The following is a 14,864-nucleotide window of genomic DNA, read 5'->3' as shown; positions in this document are numbered from 1 at the left end:
AGTCACGATACAGGAAGTACAGGCTCCCTAGGCCTCTCTCTGGAGACTTGTCACTGGCTATTGGAGCAGCATAGACACAAGGATGTGCATATTAATATCATATTAACATAGTTTTAGTTAGCACGTAGGCCTAAGGGAAGAGCCCTAGGAACCTGTATTTCCTGAGTCGTGACTGGGACCATACGTGTTAAAATAAGAGATATAACGAGGATCGGAACCAGAAGGAAGAGCTCCACTCTCTCTCCTTGCAAGTTATGGGCAAGTCTAATGGCCAAATGTCCCCTCCCCTTTGGAAATTCATCTGTGAAATCGTGATTTGCCCAAAGCACCGGAAGTAATGCTGCTCGTTACCTCACGCACCCCGTTGTATCATGACAGATCTACGGTACCTTTTATGTTTACGTAGTCTGTCCACAAGAGATTATGAGAGCAACTAATGCAAGTGCATGTAAAAAGGTCTGCCTACCCCCACTGTCCTAAATTGCCGTTTCAGACTCCACTTTCCTCAGATTGGATTTCCAGTGAAGTCTCTGGCTCCAGATTATGGTCTGCATGCTGGGAGCTTTAGAAGGACCTTTAGGCAGTGTGACAACTTTCATGTCTGCCGCTAGAGCACATACTTTTAGTCTTATTGGATGTATAACACATCTTATTTCCCCAGTGAGAGGAGAGAGAGAGAACGGGCGAGCGAGCGAGAGAGAGAGAACACTGCAACAGTCTGGTTTACCCCAAGGCTCTCAATCAGTAATGAGGAGAGAGTCTGGGCCTGATATTCAGAAACAATGTTTTTGTGCACTCACTGTCTGGTGGGGGAAAGTGTTTACAGGAAGCAGACACAAAGAGCAGAGAAAGTAGCCTCATTCAAAGAAAACCAATCTTTATTCTATGAAAAGAAGAACATGGAGACTTAAATGCCTTAATGTTGCTGGACCCCAGGAAGAGTAGCTGCTGCAATGGGGATCCATAATAAATACAAATACAAACAGCAAAGCAGACAAAACAACTCAAAGCCTGCCCAGAAAGAGCAAGGGAGCAAAAAAAGAGAACTGAATTAAAGATCCTACCCTTCTTAGAAACCAGTGGGAAAATACATAGTGACCGGTCAACAACAGCAAGCGCTCTTACATAAACCAATCCTTTCCAATAATTCTTTTTTTGTTTTGTTTACATGATCAACCTTTCGGCACCACTGCTCAGTTCAGTTGTGGTCCCGACTCATGTTCAGCCTGACAACAGCTTGTGCCATATCCCTCCCTGCTAGCTGGTAAAAATAGCACTGTAACATGCTTCTGTTGGGAAAGAGCTGCTTGGAATGCAGGTTTGAGTGGAGAGAGTGGATCGAGTAAGAGGAGAGAGAGGGAAATGGAGAGAGAGACAGGTCTAGAACGTTCTAGAGGGAATAGTCACGCCACAGTTAGACTCAGAGGCAGGCTCTGCCTCACCTTATCCTGCTGCCTCTGTTGACAGTGAGGCATGGTGGCACGCAAACAGAAACATAACTAAGTATTTAGTTATAGCCTCAAACAGTAGGTCAAAATGTAATCTTGATGTCTGTCCGATTTGACAGTTGTATTGTTCCATCACACTGTTAGTGTCTTGAGCACAGTAGTCTATTAGAGCCACCAGGTAACATACCTACAGAACAATGTCCCCAGTTTTAATTTTCACAGCAAGCATCCCATCTGCTCAACACTGGATGACCAGTTCCATGAGGCATTCCGACATTCCGGTAAAGGTCACATTAGACTCATGACTCATCATGATTGAATGGATAGTTTATGAGGTCAGGCGCAGGTCACAACGTAGACCTATTCTAATCTATGACAAGCCTGCTGCAAAGTGTTTTTCTTCGTCCATAGTCACAAAACAACAACCATCTAAAAAGACGTGTATGCTGTCAGTTGCTGCATCTGAAAAGTGAATTTGCCATCCCTGTGGTTCAAACTACAGAAGACCATTGAGACAGTAATCGAAAGGTTGCTGGTTCGAATCCCAGAGCAGACCAGGTGAAACATCTTTCAATGTGCCCTTGAGCAAGGCACTTAACCCTAATTGCTTCTGTAAGTCTCTCTGATTAAGAGCGTCTGCTAAATTACTAAAAATATCAAACGTAAGGGTAGTCCTACTATTCCACTTGTTGGGGTCGTGGGCAATGGCTGCTAAATCTCTTAAGAACTTTGAGCAAAAGGGCTTTTAAGTGGCGAGAAAAGTAATTATGATGAGTGCTATTAGCGCTCCCACTCTGGTGAGTGTTAGCCTAAACTTGAATTGGCGGCTGCTATGAGGGGTAGTAGCTAGGAAGATTCTGCTTTTCAGATCCTTTAAGCTCATTCAAAATGAGACAGCAGTAGAATCTAACATCCCATCTTCACAGCAGTTAGCCTAAAACAAGCTCCAAAGGGAAAAGCCATTATGAAATTTCACATGAATCCGTGCAATTGGCCATCATAGCTGGAAGCTGTGGATGCCTCGGCTGGACAGAGGTTGTTTTCGTGATGACCAGGACCTGCCTGACGTTTCCTGGAGGAAGAGGAATCTCTCATTTGACTGTACACAGCGGTCAGTTTGGAGTCAAAGTCGCTGTACTCTAGTATTCATCAAATGAACCTGAGCCCGAGAACGTGAACTGAAAGAACTGGAGCTCGAAGCATTGCTGTTGCCAGTATACTGGGTAGCAGAGACTGTGGCCGTCGAACTCTGACAGGCATGTTCAGGCTCTCATTGATCTCTCCCATGATTGAAATCTGCATGTTTCAAACCCTGATTTACGTGAGATGACGAAATTGATGTTGGGGAATTCGTCTTGGCCCAATTTCTGAAAAACTCTAGTCACTCTTCCCGGTACGAACTAAGATGTTGAGATTTGAAGTGATTGTGGTGGAAATCTGCCATCCACTGCACATCCTGAGACTGTGGTGATTGCAACCACCTCCAAAATTGTGTTAAAATCTGTCACTCTGAGCCAAGGTGCTTTCAAAACAGAGACAGTGAGAAACTGTGAAATCTATATTCCAGAGGAAAAGTGGGACAAAGCAGGTAAAAAGACATACTCATGAAATATTCAAATATCTCACAGTGGTGGAGTCGGAGGAGCTATTACTATTCGCCTAGAGACAGAACAGAAGCAGATGCAGCATGGGAAAATCATCCATTTCACAAACATACCAGTGGAGACGAGGCAGACGAAACAGATGGAGAATTTTCAAATGACTTCTTATCAAAACACAACAACTGACATTTCCACCACCACATGAAAGGAGAGGAAACAGTGCAAGCTAGCAACAAGGTTCCCAGAGACACAGTAATCTACCCATGAGTCATCTTCTAGTGAATTGTTTTATGAAGGAATAATGCTTCTGAGTCAGCACATCTTAATGAGATCAATTACCAAACGAGCGGCCCCATGCCAACTGCCAACCCTTCAATTTTATGAGACAACCCGCTGTCATTTCAACAAGGGCTGTTTCTCCTTCTCTCCCTTCACCTTTCTCCCATCTCCCTCCCTCCCTCACTTTGCCCCATTTAGCATCAACAGCCAGAGTCACAAGTGACAAAAGTGTTCTGTGACAATGACAATGATTATGATTTGGTGACACCAGGCTCTGCTTCACTGATAGACTTGCTCTTCGACCTCGCTCGCAGTGAGCGGAGTGTATAATCCCTACTCTGACAGAACCACTCTGACATGCACACTCAACGCAACAGAAACATTTCTCTGTATTATACTGTGCTCCTGTTGCGGTTCACTTTACCACGGTAGAGTAACCTCACTGTCATCCAGCCTGTTGTGAGGCCTGCTCTAGTCTAGTTTAACACAAAGAAGCGTCCAAACTGGAAACTGCATGGGGTGTGTATCTATTCTCTGCATACGGCTTACTTAGTTGATGTATGCTGTCAGTCACACACACTAGTCTACGTTGTTAGGTTACAAAACATCCTGTTTCACTTTGACTCTGATTCACTGGAGAGTTAATGTTGTATATCCTCCTTTTCTCTTGGAATCTGCTCCCCTTGAAAAAGGAACAACCATTTCTGCATTGGTAATTGAGGAGTCTTGTATGTTAAGAGGATCCCTCTCCTGTTCTGTTTTTCCTCTCTGGATGAGTCTCTGTCTTGGCAAACCTGAACACGCAACGCTGTGGCCCTGTGGGACGCGGGAATGACATCTTTATGTAGCCGGCGCATGAAGCATAGGTACCATGATGTCACAGAGTTAGGTAATGACTAATGACTACCAATCTCAGAGCTCTGGGGTGGTGGAGCATTGTCTTTGTCTTCATTCAGACTTAACAGGGCAGACCAAAGATACAGATGCAAACGCGTACACACACATGCACACACTGCAGTTAGGCTATCTTATTTAAGCTACACTGGTGCCTTCACAAACCAAATAAAATGTCCTCCCTTTGACAGCCCTTTGGTCTGCCTACGCACTACAGCCCAAGGATTTCCTGGCTGGCTTTGACCAGAAGCCAAGTAAATCCAACCTCTGCCTTTTAGTTATCCGTCTACAAGCAGAAACCCCCCGATAGGACCCTTTCACACGAAACATCACAAGAAACAGCAACAGTGGTGAGGATTTATTTCCCCCAACACAATGTTCTCTTCCAGCAAGCAGCTCTCAAGATCACAAGCATCCCAAGGCCTATGTTTCAAAGCTCGCAATACGACAAACCCAGTCGTATTCACGTACACCAACACATGCACTAAGTCTATGCTTGCCCGCTTCAACTCCAAGTTGTAGAATGCTCAAATAGCACCTTCTCTCTTGAGAGGCAAGATGCCAACTCTAGCCCTGACACTGAAAATATCCCTGGCTACTGGAACTGGGTTAAAAACTCACCCGGTAAACAATCCTTATAACGAATTAGCAACACGGCTCCTCGCCAACTAGTGTCATGTTTTACAGCTACCCTAAAAGTTAGCGCACTACCAAGTTCCCACAGACTGCATCAAAGATGGGTTCAAGATCAAATAAAAATGTGTTCTGAAAGATACTAGAGGAAAGAGTTCAACTTCCTGAAGGAAGTGCTAGAGGATATTGTTGTATGGCAGCCCCCGCAGTGACTCTTCTTATTAACACTATGCAAAAGGTATTATCGTCTTCTCAAGAATTCAGCCTTCTCTGTGTTGATCTCACCAACCCCCATTGTCACACCTCTGAGAAGCAGAAGTTCTATTGTGATTACATCATGTAGGTCTGATATCTGATTGGAGGTTAACGTTACAGTAATGCCATTGGTCAACAACTCAGATTTTGATTCCAAACAACTGTTATAAAAGGTCTTAGATTCATTGTCTCATTCTCTTTTTTGTTCCTGAACAGCTGTGGTGAGACTCACTCTCTCTCTGATCATGCCTAGAATAACGCCTTGTAATGCTTGTTAATGCTTTGTAACTTCAGCTTTATGTATTCTTCATTTTTACAAAAAAATGAAATACACTTAATTAGAATTCCATTCTCATGACCATTCCTTGATCTTAGACAGCTAAAACGCATAATACTTGATTGCACATGGTTTACATATCAAATATTACCCCACTACATTCTCCAAGGTGAAGGACAAGCAGAAAGAGAGGAAGGAAATACAATATCAAGACCAGGTGAAGTGACATAAGGTCCGGTAACTAGTGTTACACTGCAAGCCACGTCACTGAACCCCTTTGAAGTGGAGAGAAGTGGGGCCACACAGAAGTATCTAACTACTGCCAGGGGCACTAGCAGTTCCGCATCCAAAACGGCTAGACATATGCTCCCAACGTGAGAGGGTCCGGGAAGTGCGTCAGCCCTCACTACCAAACAGAGCGGATCATTGTGCGTCCCCTGCCCATGCCTCCTCCTCATGTTCAGAAGTTAGAGCATGCTATTGGGATAATTTCTCATGTGACGAAATACATTTACATTTTAGTCATTTAGCAGACGCTCTTATCCAGAGCGACTTACAGATAGTGAGTGCATACTTTTTTTTTTTTTCTCATACTGGCCCCCCGTGGGAAACGAACCCACAACCCTGGCGTTGCAAGCGCCATGCTCTACCAACTGAGCTACACGGGGCCTGTTACACGGGGCCTGTTATCATTAAAGCCTGTTACAAGAAAATCTCTTATTATTCTCATCATTATTGGGCCCGTCGGTGACTTGCCGTCAGTGCTGGTGAGCACAAAGATCTCGGCCTGGGACTGCTTCTTGCCTCCCACCGTCTTGGGGAACCAGTGCAGGTCGATGGGGAAGAGGTCCTCTAAACCATGTTTGAGCACACAAGGGAAATCAAATGCCCTGTGCATAATCTAGATTACCATAGTGTTAGTTCTGGGTCATACTGACCAGGCTGTGGCTCAGCCCAAGGTTTTCTTGGATTCACTGGCAGCATCCCAAATGGCACCCTATTCCCTATATAGTGCAGACTGAGTTTAATTTATGTGCTAGATAACATTTACCTCATGTAAAAGGAAAGTCAAAGTTTCCTCCAATACTTTAAAGTACCATTACTCTCACTCATCCTTGTTCCTGGCATCGATGATTCACTGCACAGCGATGAAATATTAAAAGGCTCCTTTTTCCACGTCGACCTCTAATATATATTTTTTACTTATTCCAGACCTCCATCAACATCACTCTTCTTCTCGTTCTGCTTCATCCAACTGTTAGGGAAATAAAGCAGAGGAGAGGGATGCCTTGGCATGGATAATGGCCTGCCTGATTCTGCTGTGAGCTGGCTTGGATTGGTCATGGACTTTGCACTACACAAAATGTGCAAGCCAGTTGAGTGTAATTGCTTTGCTACACCTACAGTACCAGTCAAAAGCTTGGACACACCTACTCAATCCAGGGTTTTTCTTAATTTTTACTATTTTCTACATTGTAGAATAATAGTGAAGACATCAAAACTATGAAATGAATAATAGTGAAGACATCAAAACTATGAAATAACACATGACATCATGTAGTAACCAAAAAAAGTGTTAAACAAATCAAAATATATTTTATATTTGAGATTCTTCAAATAGCCACCCTTTGCCTTGATGACAGCTTTTCACACTCTTGGTATTCTCTCAACCAGCTTCATGCGGTAGTCACCTGGAATGCATTTCAATTAATGCGTTTGAGCCAATCAGTTGTGTTGTGACAAGGTAGGGGTGGTATACAGAAGATAGCCCTATTTGGTAAAAGACCAAGTCCATATTATGGCAAGAACAGCTCAAATAAGCAAAGAGAAACGACAGTCCATCATTACTTTAAGACATGAAGGTCAGTCAATCGGGAAAATGTCAAGAACTTTGAAAGTTTCTTCAAGTGCAGTCGCAAAAACCATCAAGCGCTATGATGAAACTGGCTCTCATGAGGACCGCCGCAGGAAAGGAAGACCCAGAGTCAGATGAACTCGTTGATATACTTTTTATGTCTCTGTGTCCGGTATGAAGGAAGTTAGAGGTAGTTTCGCAAGCCATTTCTAACTAGCATTAGCACAATGACTGAAAGTCTATGGGTATTTTCCAGTCATTGCGCTAATGCTAGTTAGCAATTGTGCTAGTGCTAGTTAGCAACTTCCCCATTGCCAAAATCCCAGAGTATCCATTTAAGAGCCATATCATTATTTATGTTTAAAAATACTATGATTGACCAAGTTTAACCATAATCATTTCACGATTCTTGTAGCCTATATTCATAGGTCTGGTTGCCAATGCATGTCATTCAACAACTAGTCAGTCTACACCCAATGACTCATTCGCTCTATTTATGGTTTAGACTGCTATTTTGATTTGCTTTTAATAGCAGTGTGAGAACTGAAGCAGAACTGTTGGAATGCATTTGAGAGTAAAATTATGTTACCAGCCTATGTGGTACATAACTAATGAATGACTTATTGGATTTCAATTATCCATTACAGCAGACAGATGAAAATATTATGTCTGTGAAGGATATTACTATTCTCGAAGTTTGACCTGTGCAGGTAGAGGAAATAATAAGCAGTGAGAAGAACTGAAAGAGAGTGAATTTCTGGTATCTCTAGCACAGGTGCAGAAGCTTCCTTGGCTGCGTTTACACAGCCCTATTCTGATCTTTTTTTCGCTTAGCCTTTTGACTAATCAGATCAGCTCCACTTAGTGGGAAAATATCAGAACTGGGCTGCCTGTGTAAACACAGCCATAGTGGTGCAAAGTAAGTCTCCTATTCAGAGCTGTGTTTGTCACTCCTTTGTGGTGACATGTTTAGGTCAGTGGCGGTCGGTGCCGTTTAAGATGAGGACAAAAATAACAATTCATGAGCATGGACTTATTTGTATTACAGCATGTTGGATGACTATCATTCATATTCCATTCCCCTAGTTCAATGTAACATCGATAGGTTTAGGCTACTATATCATACTCACATTTTCAAAATTGCTATAACCTAGCCTATGAATGAAAGTTTACAACGTAGGTGCACACAGTTCGAGAAAGATTTGAGGTGACAGACAGTGACGACACATGGACAGACAGTGACCCATTCAATACCGCCTTGCACACTCTTGCCTGCATCTAGCTGATCTAGGGTGTGATCATTAGTCCAACAGTTGCAAACGAGAGTTTCTATTGGACAAATTCAGGTATGTTTATCCCCGTTTTGTTCCGTTTAAGAAACGTTTTTCAACTGAATAGGCAGAATGAATACACCCCTGATCACACTTTCATAGCGGCCACGTTGTATTCCTTCTCGCATTTATGGGCTCTCCTCCTCTCACTTTTCCCTTCGCTTGTAGACTTCAATCCACAACACATCAGCTGTGTGACCACGCAAAAAAACCTTTCCAAGCCAAACCATATCATAACCTCTACACACAGCCTACATCGTTGTCACCATTAGCTAAAGTAACGTCATAGTCAACATAGCTAATAGAACTAACACGTTAGCAAACACACTACAATCATGCAGTAACGTTACAGTGTACAGTCAGTAAGCAGTTCAGTAAACAGTTTAGCAATACATTTGTAAAATCAAAAGCTTACCTTGCCTTGGAAGAGTTCCAGTGTTGTGTTGGATAGTCATAGCCAGCTAGCTAACATAGCATCCCTCTGTTTGAGTAGGCTAAACTAGCTAGCTAGCTGCATTTGCTAGCTAAGTAAATCAAAGAAAATGCTGAAATATATCTATCTCGCTTCTCCTTGATTTTTGAAGAAATTCATTTGTTCAAAACTGTTTAACTATTGTCTTTCTCTCACTTTGAATCAACTACTCACCACATGTCATGCACTGCAGTGCTAGCTAGCTGTAGCGTATGCTTTCATTGTCTGATCCTTTTATTGGGTGGACAACATGTCGGTTCATGCTGCAAGAGTTCTGATAGGTTGGAGGACATCCTCTGTAAGTTGTCATAATTACTGTGTAAGTCTATGGAAGGGGGTGAGAACCATGAACCGCCTAGGTTTTGTATAGAAGTCAATGTACCCTGAGGAGGACGGAAGCTAGCTGTCCTCCGGCTACAGCATGGTGCTATCCTACAGTGTGCTGTTGAGGCTACTGTAGACGTTCATTGCAAAACAATGTGTTTTAATCAATTATTTGGTGACGTGAATATATTTAGTATAGTTTTATCTAAAAACGATAACTTTTTTAATGTTTTACTATTTTTATGAAATTCACTGGAGGAGGATGGTCCTCCCCTTCCTCCTCTGAGGAGCCTCCGGTGGTTTAGGTGTGGCCAAAGAAAATCTAGGCCTAAGATCTGAAGGTGTTAATCGCACGAAAAGGTTAGAGTCCCATCTTTACTACACCTATTGGGCTTGCTAGCCTACACCCTCTGACATAGAGAGAATAATGGTTGCATCTTCTTCATCACCAGTTTCAGGTTTTGTTACAGTTGAGCAAAAACAGGTACACCACACCTTATCATGGCCATCAAAAAACTATCAGCTCAGAATGACAGAAAAACAGAAACGCATAGGCAGAATGTATTCTAATTGTATATATTGGGTGTATAGCTCAACAATTACTGGGCATGAATGAGCACGTTTTATAGAGAAAAAAACATGAACGCTTATTGCAAATAGGCCTACATGTTGCTCACCAAGACTGTCTAACTACAGTATATAAACAAACGTACCACGAATGAAACAATCGAAGCAGAGTGATTATTTAAGAGATATCATGTTAAAGTTTGAAACATAACTAATACAATGGTGCAAAAAATATTAGCAAAAGCGCAAACACACATTTCTGTCGTAGACTACGAAGCGGCAATGGGCTATTGTAATGTTCGTTACTGCCATGGACAAAGCCACGGAGGAGATAGAAAACCGCATGGACAAACAAACACATCAATAGTATTCTACTATCCCGGCGCCGATTCCACGAGCCTTATTCTGACTGTTGTATTTTATGATCTTCAAAATAACAATTTGAATCCGTTCGTAATGGTGTCATTAACTAAAATCCACAAACACCAGTCATCACCAACTGCACCTCCCGTTAAGCAAGCAACCATAACTTTGCACTCAGTTCGTCAGCGCTTCGTTGTGTTCTTACCTTGGTGGTTTCTCCAGTTCAATCGGATTTTCAGGTCAGGAATTTGCTAAAGTAGTCTTCGATATTCACCTTCGAGGTCTAAAAGTTGACGTTGAAAAACCAATATGCTTGTTTATCTTTTTTTTTCTCGCAGGCCCTTCAACTCGCTGGGTTGCTCGTCTCCTCCTCTACCTCCAGCTCAACCAACTGCCTTGAAATGTGACGTCACGCCTACCAAAAGGAGTGGGTAGGGAGCACAGAGCACAAACACAATTATTGTACATACATTACATCACATTTGCATTGTCTTGTAATAATGTCTATCCCTCTCAGCAGAGCAATTCATTACTGTTTGTGACTGATTATCACACTTCACACAAATGATTATCATCACATGAATAATTACTATATTCCTCCAGATGTGAGGGAGTAACGATACATAATGCCATCCTCATGTAACCGGCATTGTACTGCATGGTTGTATCTCTGCGTTGTGTGTGATTGATTGGGACTACAGGCGTGGACTTCAGAGATCAGGCTGTTTTAATGAATCAGAATACTTTCTGCATCCAAAAGAAAAGACAAAACATTTGTAGAGCACAAATATGTTCTGCCCATTGTCGCCTCTTTCTCTTATAGTGCATCAAAATGATTTTTTTAATACAAAAATGAGTACAACTTCTCCTTATAATGTATCAACACATAACATACATTTTACATAGGTAAAACCACATACCTGCATCCAAAAGAAAATACAAAACATTTGTAGAGCACAAATATGTTCTGCCCATTGTCGCCTCTTTCTACAACAGACGCACAATACAAAGGACTGGAATCAGTCGAGGAGCTAGCCATCGTTCACACATACAATACCTTAGCTAGCTAGTAACCACATGTTGAATTCAGAATGTTAATATCATTCTAAAAAGTACAATTACAATTGCATCTTAAAATACCATCCACTCATGAGTAAACTCTAAATATACAACATCATTCATGAACAAAACACTGTGTGTACGACTTTGTGCTTGAAGGAATCTAACTTTTCTAAAGACGACAGAAAAAGCGTGCCTACCTCTCATAGTGCATCAACATGATTTGAGCACGAGCACGCAGGGCAAAACGTTAAGTACACACTCTCCTATTCCCAGGATGCAGGCATGCATAATAACACATCAACATGCTATATTAATATATGAACATGGTGAAATTCAGAGTACTTTAACAACTGTTACACACACACCACACAAACATCCCCACATCATGGATGCTACTGCTCAGTGCTCTAACTCTCTGTGAGGTTCCTCTGACTGAGTGCTGGCGTTTGTCAATGCCTGCCTGCCGCTGCTGTGGCCCCCCTGATGGGAGATGCAGTTAGACGTATTGACTTGTGCTCAGCTTCCTCCCTCGCCACAGCATCAGGCACAGCGCTGACTGGATATTGGATAAATAGACAGGCAGGGCCTTCAATATCATGTGAAGGACACCATCATGTTCTCTCCCAGGATTTGTCCCAAATGGCTCTCTATTCCCTACATAGTGCACTACTTTTGACCAGAGCCTATAAGGGCTAAAGAGTTTCCACCATATCTCACACCAGCTCATTCCTTTTAAATTGAAATAATCTCAGAAATCCCAAGGATAGTATCTGTGGATAGAATGTCTATCCACCCATTTTCCCAACAGCACTCTATTCCCTACATAGTGTACAGTAGGCCTGTATTTTTTCCTTGAACATCTGCCCCCCCTGCTGTTCAAACAGAAAGACTACAAGAAGTTACAAATAAAAAAACTGTATTCACTTCATCCTGATTTAATCTTGAGGAATCAACAAAAATGCATGACATCTTTATAAAAAGGGAGTGAAAGACTTAAAATAATACAATATTTATTTAAATACATTGTGCAAATAGTAGTAGTTAGGGTCCTTTACGTGACTCTGCAAAATCAATGCCAGGAATCTGTGAATGAATGCTGATAATTCTCCATCACAGACCTCACCAGTGATGCATATCGTTCATAATGTGTCTTTGTGTTGTATGAGAGCACAAACAAATGCAGCAGGGTCCACTTTTACTGATGGGAGATTAGAAAATGAAGGGGGTGTGTCATCGCTGTCAGGAGGACTGAGTCAATTCCAATCTGCTCTCTGTAGTTGGTGCTTCGATTATCTCCCCAGACATAAATTCCTCCTGGTGAATAGAGAAATAATATTAGTCGCCATGAACACAATAGTTATAATATCAAAGAAAGAGCAAACATCTATTAAATGACAAGTAGCTAGTAGGGTGGGGCCCATCAATACACTAGTCTCGCGATGCCTCCTAAATCTCGTTTAGTCTCGTTGACTCAATCAGAACGTGAAAAACCGAGGCTATCAAAACGTAGCACCAACCTTGTCGTAGATTACTTTAACAATGAGCGAGCAGCTCGGACACGTCGCTACTTCTTCACCATTTTCCAAATCCTCCTGCAAGTAGAGAGATTAAACACAACAACCATCACAGGCTAGTTGGCACAACGTGACTCGCAGGGGATCTTCTCACGCTGTACTTACTTTGGTTATGGCAAATCTGTCGCCACATGGGCAGGGAAAATAGTATGTCTCTTCATCCTCGTCATATTCAAAGTCCTCGATCTCAACTTCGTCGTGATACACCGACATTATAAGAGTAAAATAATTTAATTCGTACCCAGCTAGCTAACTAGTTGGAGACATTCCTCTGTTTCTCGAAAGTGTGACGTGCCATCTCTGCGCAGTCGCATATCATCGCGTCATTAAAAGTAATGCCAAACATGACCGCCAGGGGTTCACATAGAGTTCTCAATCCTCAACTGAGGAATTTATTATTGACATGGGCATTTACACCTTAGCAAGTACAGATGGTTATGCTCTTGTTACGTCAATGTTCCCAATTGGGACTGAATGAGAATAGAGTGGTCTGCATCTGCCATGATTAAGTGAGTGTGATCCACTAAAGTACATCCTGATCAAATTCACAAAATAAATGGATGGGAATTGATGAAGAAGGGTATTGTCTCTGCAGCAGCTCCTGTGTGCAATAATTCAGTGGTTAAACGCTATCAATGTGAATGTTACCTAGTTGACTAACAAAGTTTATGGGTTAAGTCAATAACAGATTAACAAGCACCTGCCTGCACAGGGAGAGAGGAAAAATACATTGTTGAAACATATGAAGTTGAATTATTTATTCGTTTCAAATTTTAGGTTGAGTTATGGGGTTGAATAAACGAATCCAAGCATTCAAGAAGAAAATACAGTTTTGTCATGGACCCAAAATGCATACATAGGAGGTAAATTAGATTAAAACAGGTTTGGCTACATGCTTTCACCATTACTCCGACAACTTGTCTTTACCCACCAGCTGGTCAAAGGGTTATGTTTCAGCAACCTTTAATCCCCAAAGGACATATGATCTCAAACACATTACCCACAATTAATTAAGTCAACCCAATTAGAAACTTAAAGTCAGCGCTGTAGTGCCACAAGCTTCATCAGAATGTCTTCCAGTAAGAGAATGCCATGGAGACCTATTATCCTATGAGTGATGAGTGACCTCACTCAGTCGAATGTACCAAAGGTTTATGGCCTCAGCTCCATATCTGTATAAAGATACGACTAGATGGATCAGGTGATATGGAAGAATTAAGGAATTAATGGATACAGATATGGATTTTATTTGTGTCTCCCCACGTTTGTTTGTCCCATCACTTAGCTACAGCATTATTCGATTATTGGGGCATTTCTAGGAAGAGAGACTTTGTGAGATCGCTTCTGTAGCACTAGCATGTAAGAGTATGACACATTTTTAGGCCTTGCTGTCTCCCCCCCACCCCCTCCCAAAAAACATGTTTTTATGATTTGACCTAATCATATTAGCATTGCTTTTCAGGGTTGTTTTGACTTGGGATTCTCCACCCTCCCCAGATCTGGCATGGTCTTCCTGTAGTAATCACATACACACACACACACACAGTGTTACTCAGCAGTGAGATTTGATTGGAGTGACTCAATTAGGCCATGGAAATGAGTTTAGTGGACAGGTTCCAGGCGCTACAGGCTTTACATCACTTCCCTATACAGGCCAAAGTACCGTAGACCTGGGGAACAGAGAAACCCCTCTTCCACTTCCCTATACAGGCCAAAGTACCGTAGACCTGGGGAACAGAGAAACCCCTCTTCCACTTCCCTATACAGGCCAAAGTACCGTAGACCTGGGGAACAGAGAAACCCCTCTTCCACTTCCCTATACAGGCCAAAGTACCGTAGACCTGGGGAACAGAGAAACCCCTCTTCCACTTCCCTATACAGGCCAAAGTACCGTAGACCTGGGGAACAGAGAAACCCCTCTTCCACTTC

At 42.3% G+C, this 14,864-nt stretch overlaps 2 protein-coding genes across 2 annotated transcripts in view; both read right to left on the bottom strand.

Moving 5' to 3' along the window:
• nck2b (NCK adaptor protein 2b) overlaps positions 1-10,693 on the bottom strand; it is a 53,396-nt gene extending 42,703 nt beyond the window's left edge. Inside the window, exon 1 of the mRNA XM_041845239.2 lies at positions 10,505-10,693. The gene's annotated coding sequence lies outside the window, so the exon portion shown is untranslated. The remainder of the gene's footprint in view (positions 1-10,504) is intronic.
• A 1,661-nt stretch (positions 10,694-12,354) lies between these two features.
• dph3 (diphthamide biosynthesis 3) lies at positions 12,355-13,250 on the bottom strand. Its single transcript, XM_041845241.2, has 3 exons — positions 13,041-13,250; positions 12,879-12,953; positions 12,355-12,675 (listed from the first exon to the last, which is right to left on the bottom strand). The coding sequence occupies exons 1-3, from the start codon at positions 13,146-13,148 to the stop codon at positions 12,601-12,603; spliced, it is 258 nt and encodes an 85-aa protein (XP_041701175.1). The 5' UTR covers positions 13,149-13,250; the 3' UTR covers positions 12,355-12,600.
• Between the last annotated feature and the right edge of the window lie 1,614 nt (positions 13,251-14,864).

Source organism: Coregonus clupeaformis, chromosome 24 (assembly GCF_020615455.1).
Source record: "Coregonus clupeaformis isolate EN_2021a chromosome 24, ASM2061545v1, whole genome shotgun sequence".
In the NCBI taxonomy this organism is placed as follows: Eukaryota; Metazoa; Chordata; class Actinopteri; order Salmoniformes; family Salmonidae; genus Coregonus; species Coregonus clupeaformis.
Note: the sequence above shows the minus strand (reverse complement) of the source record. Positions and strands in the feature narration are given on the sequence as shown.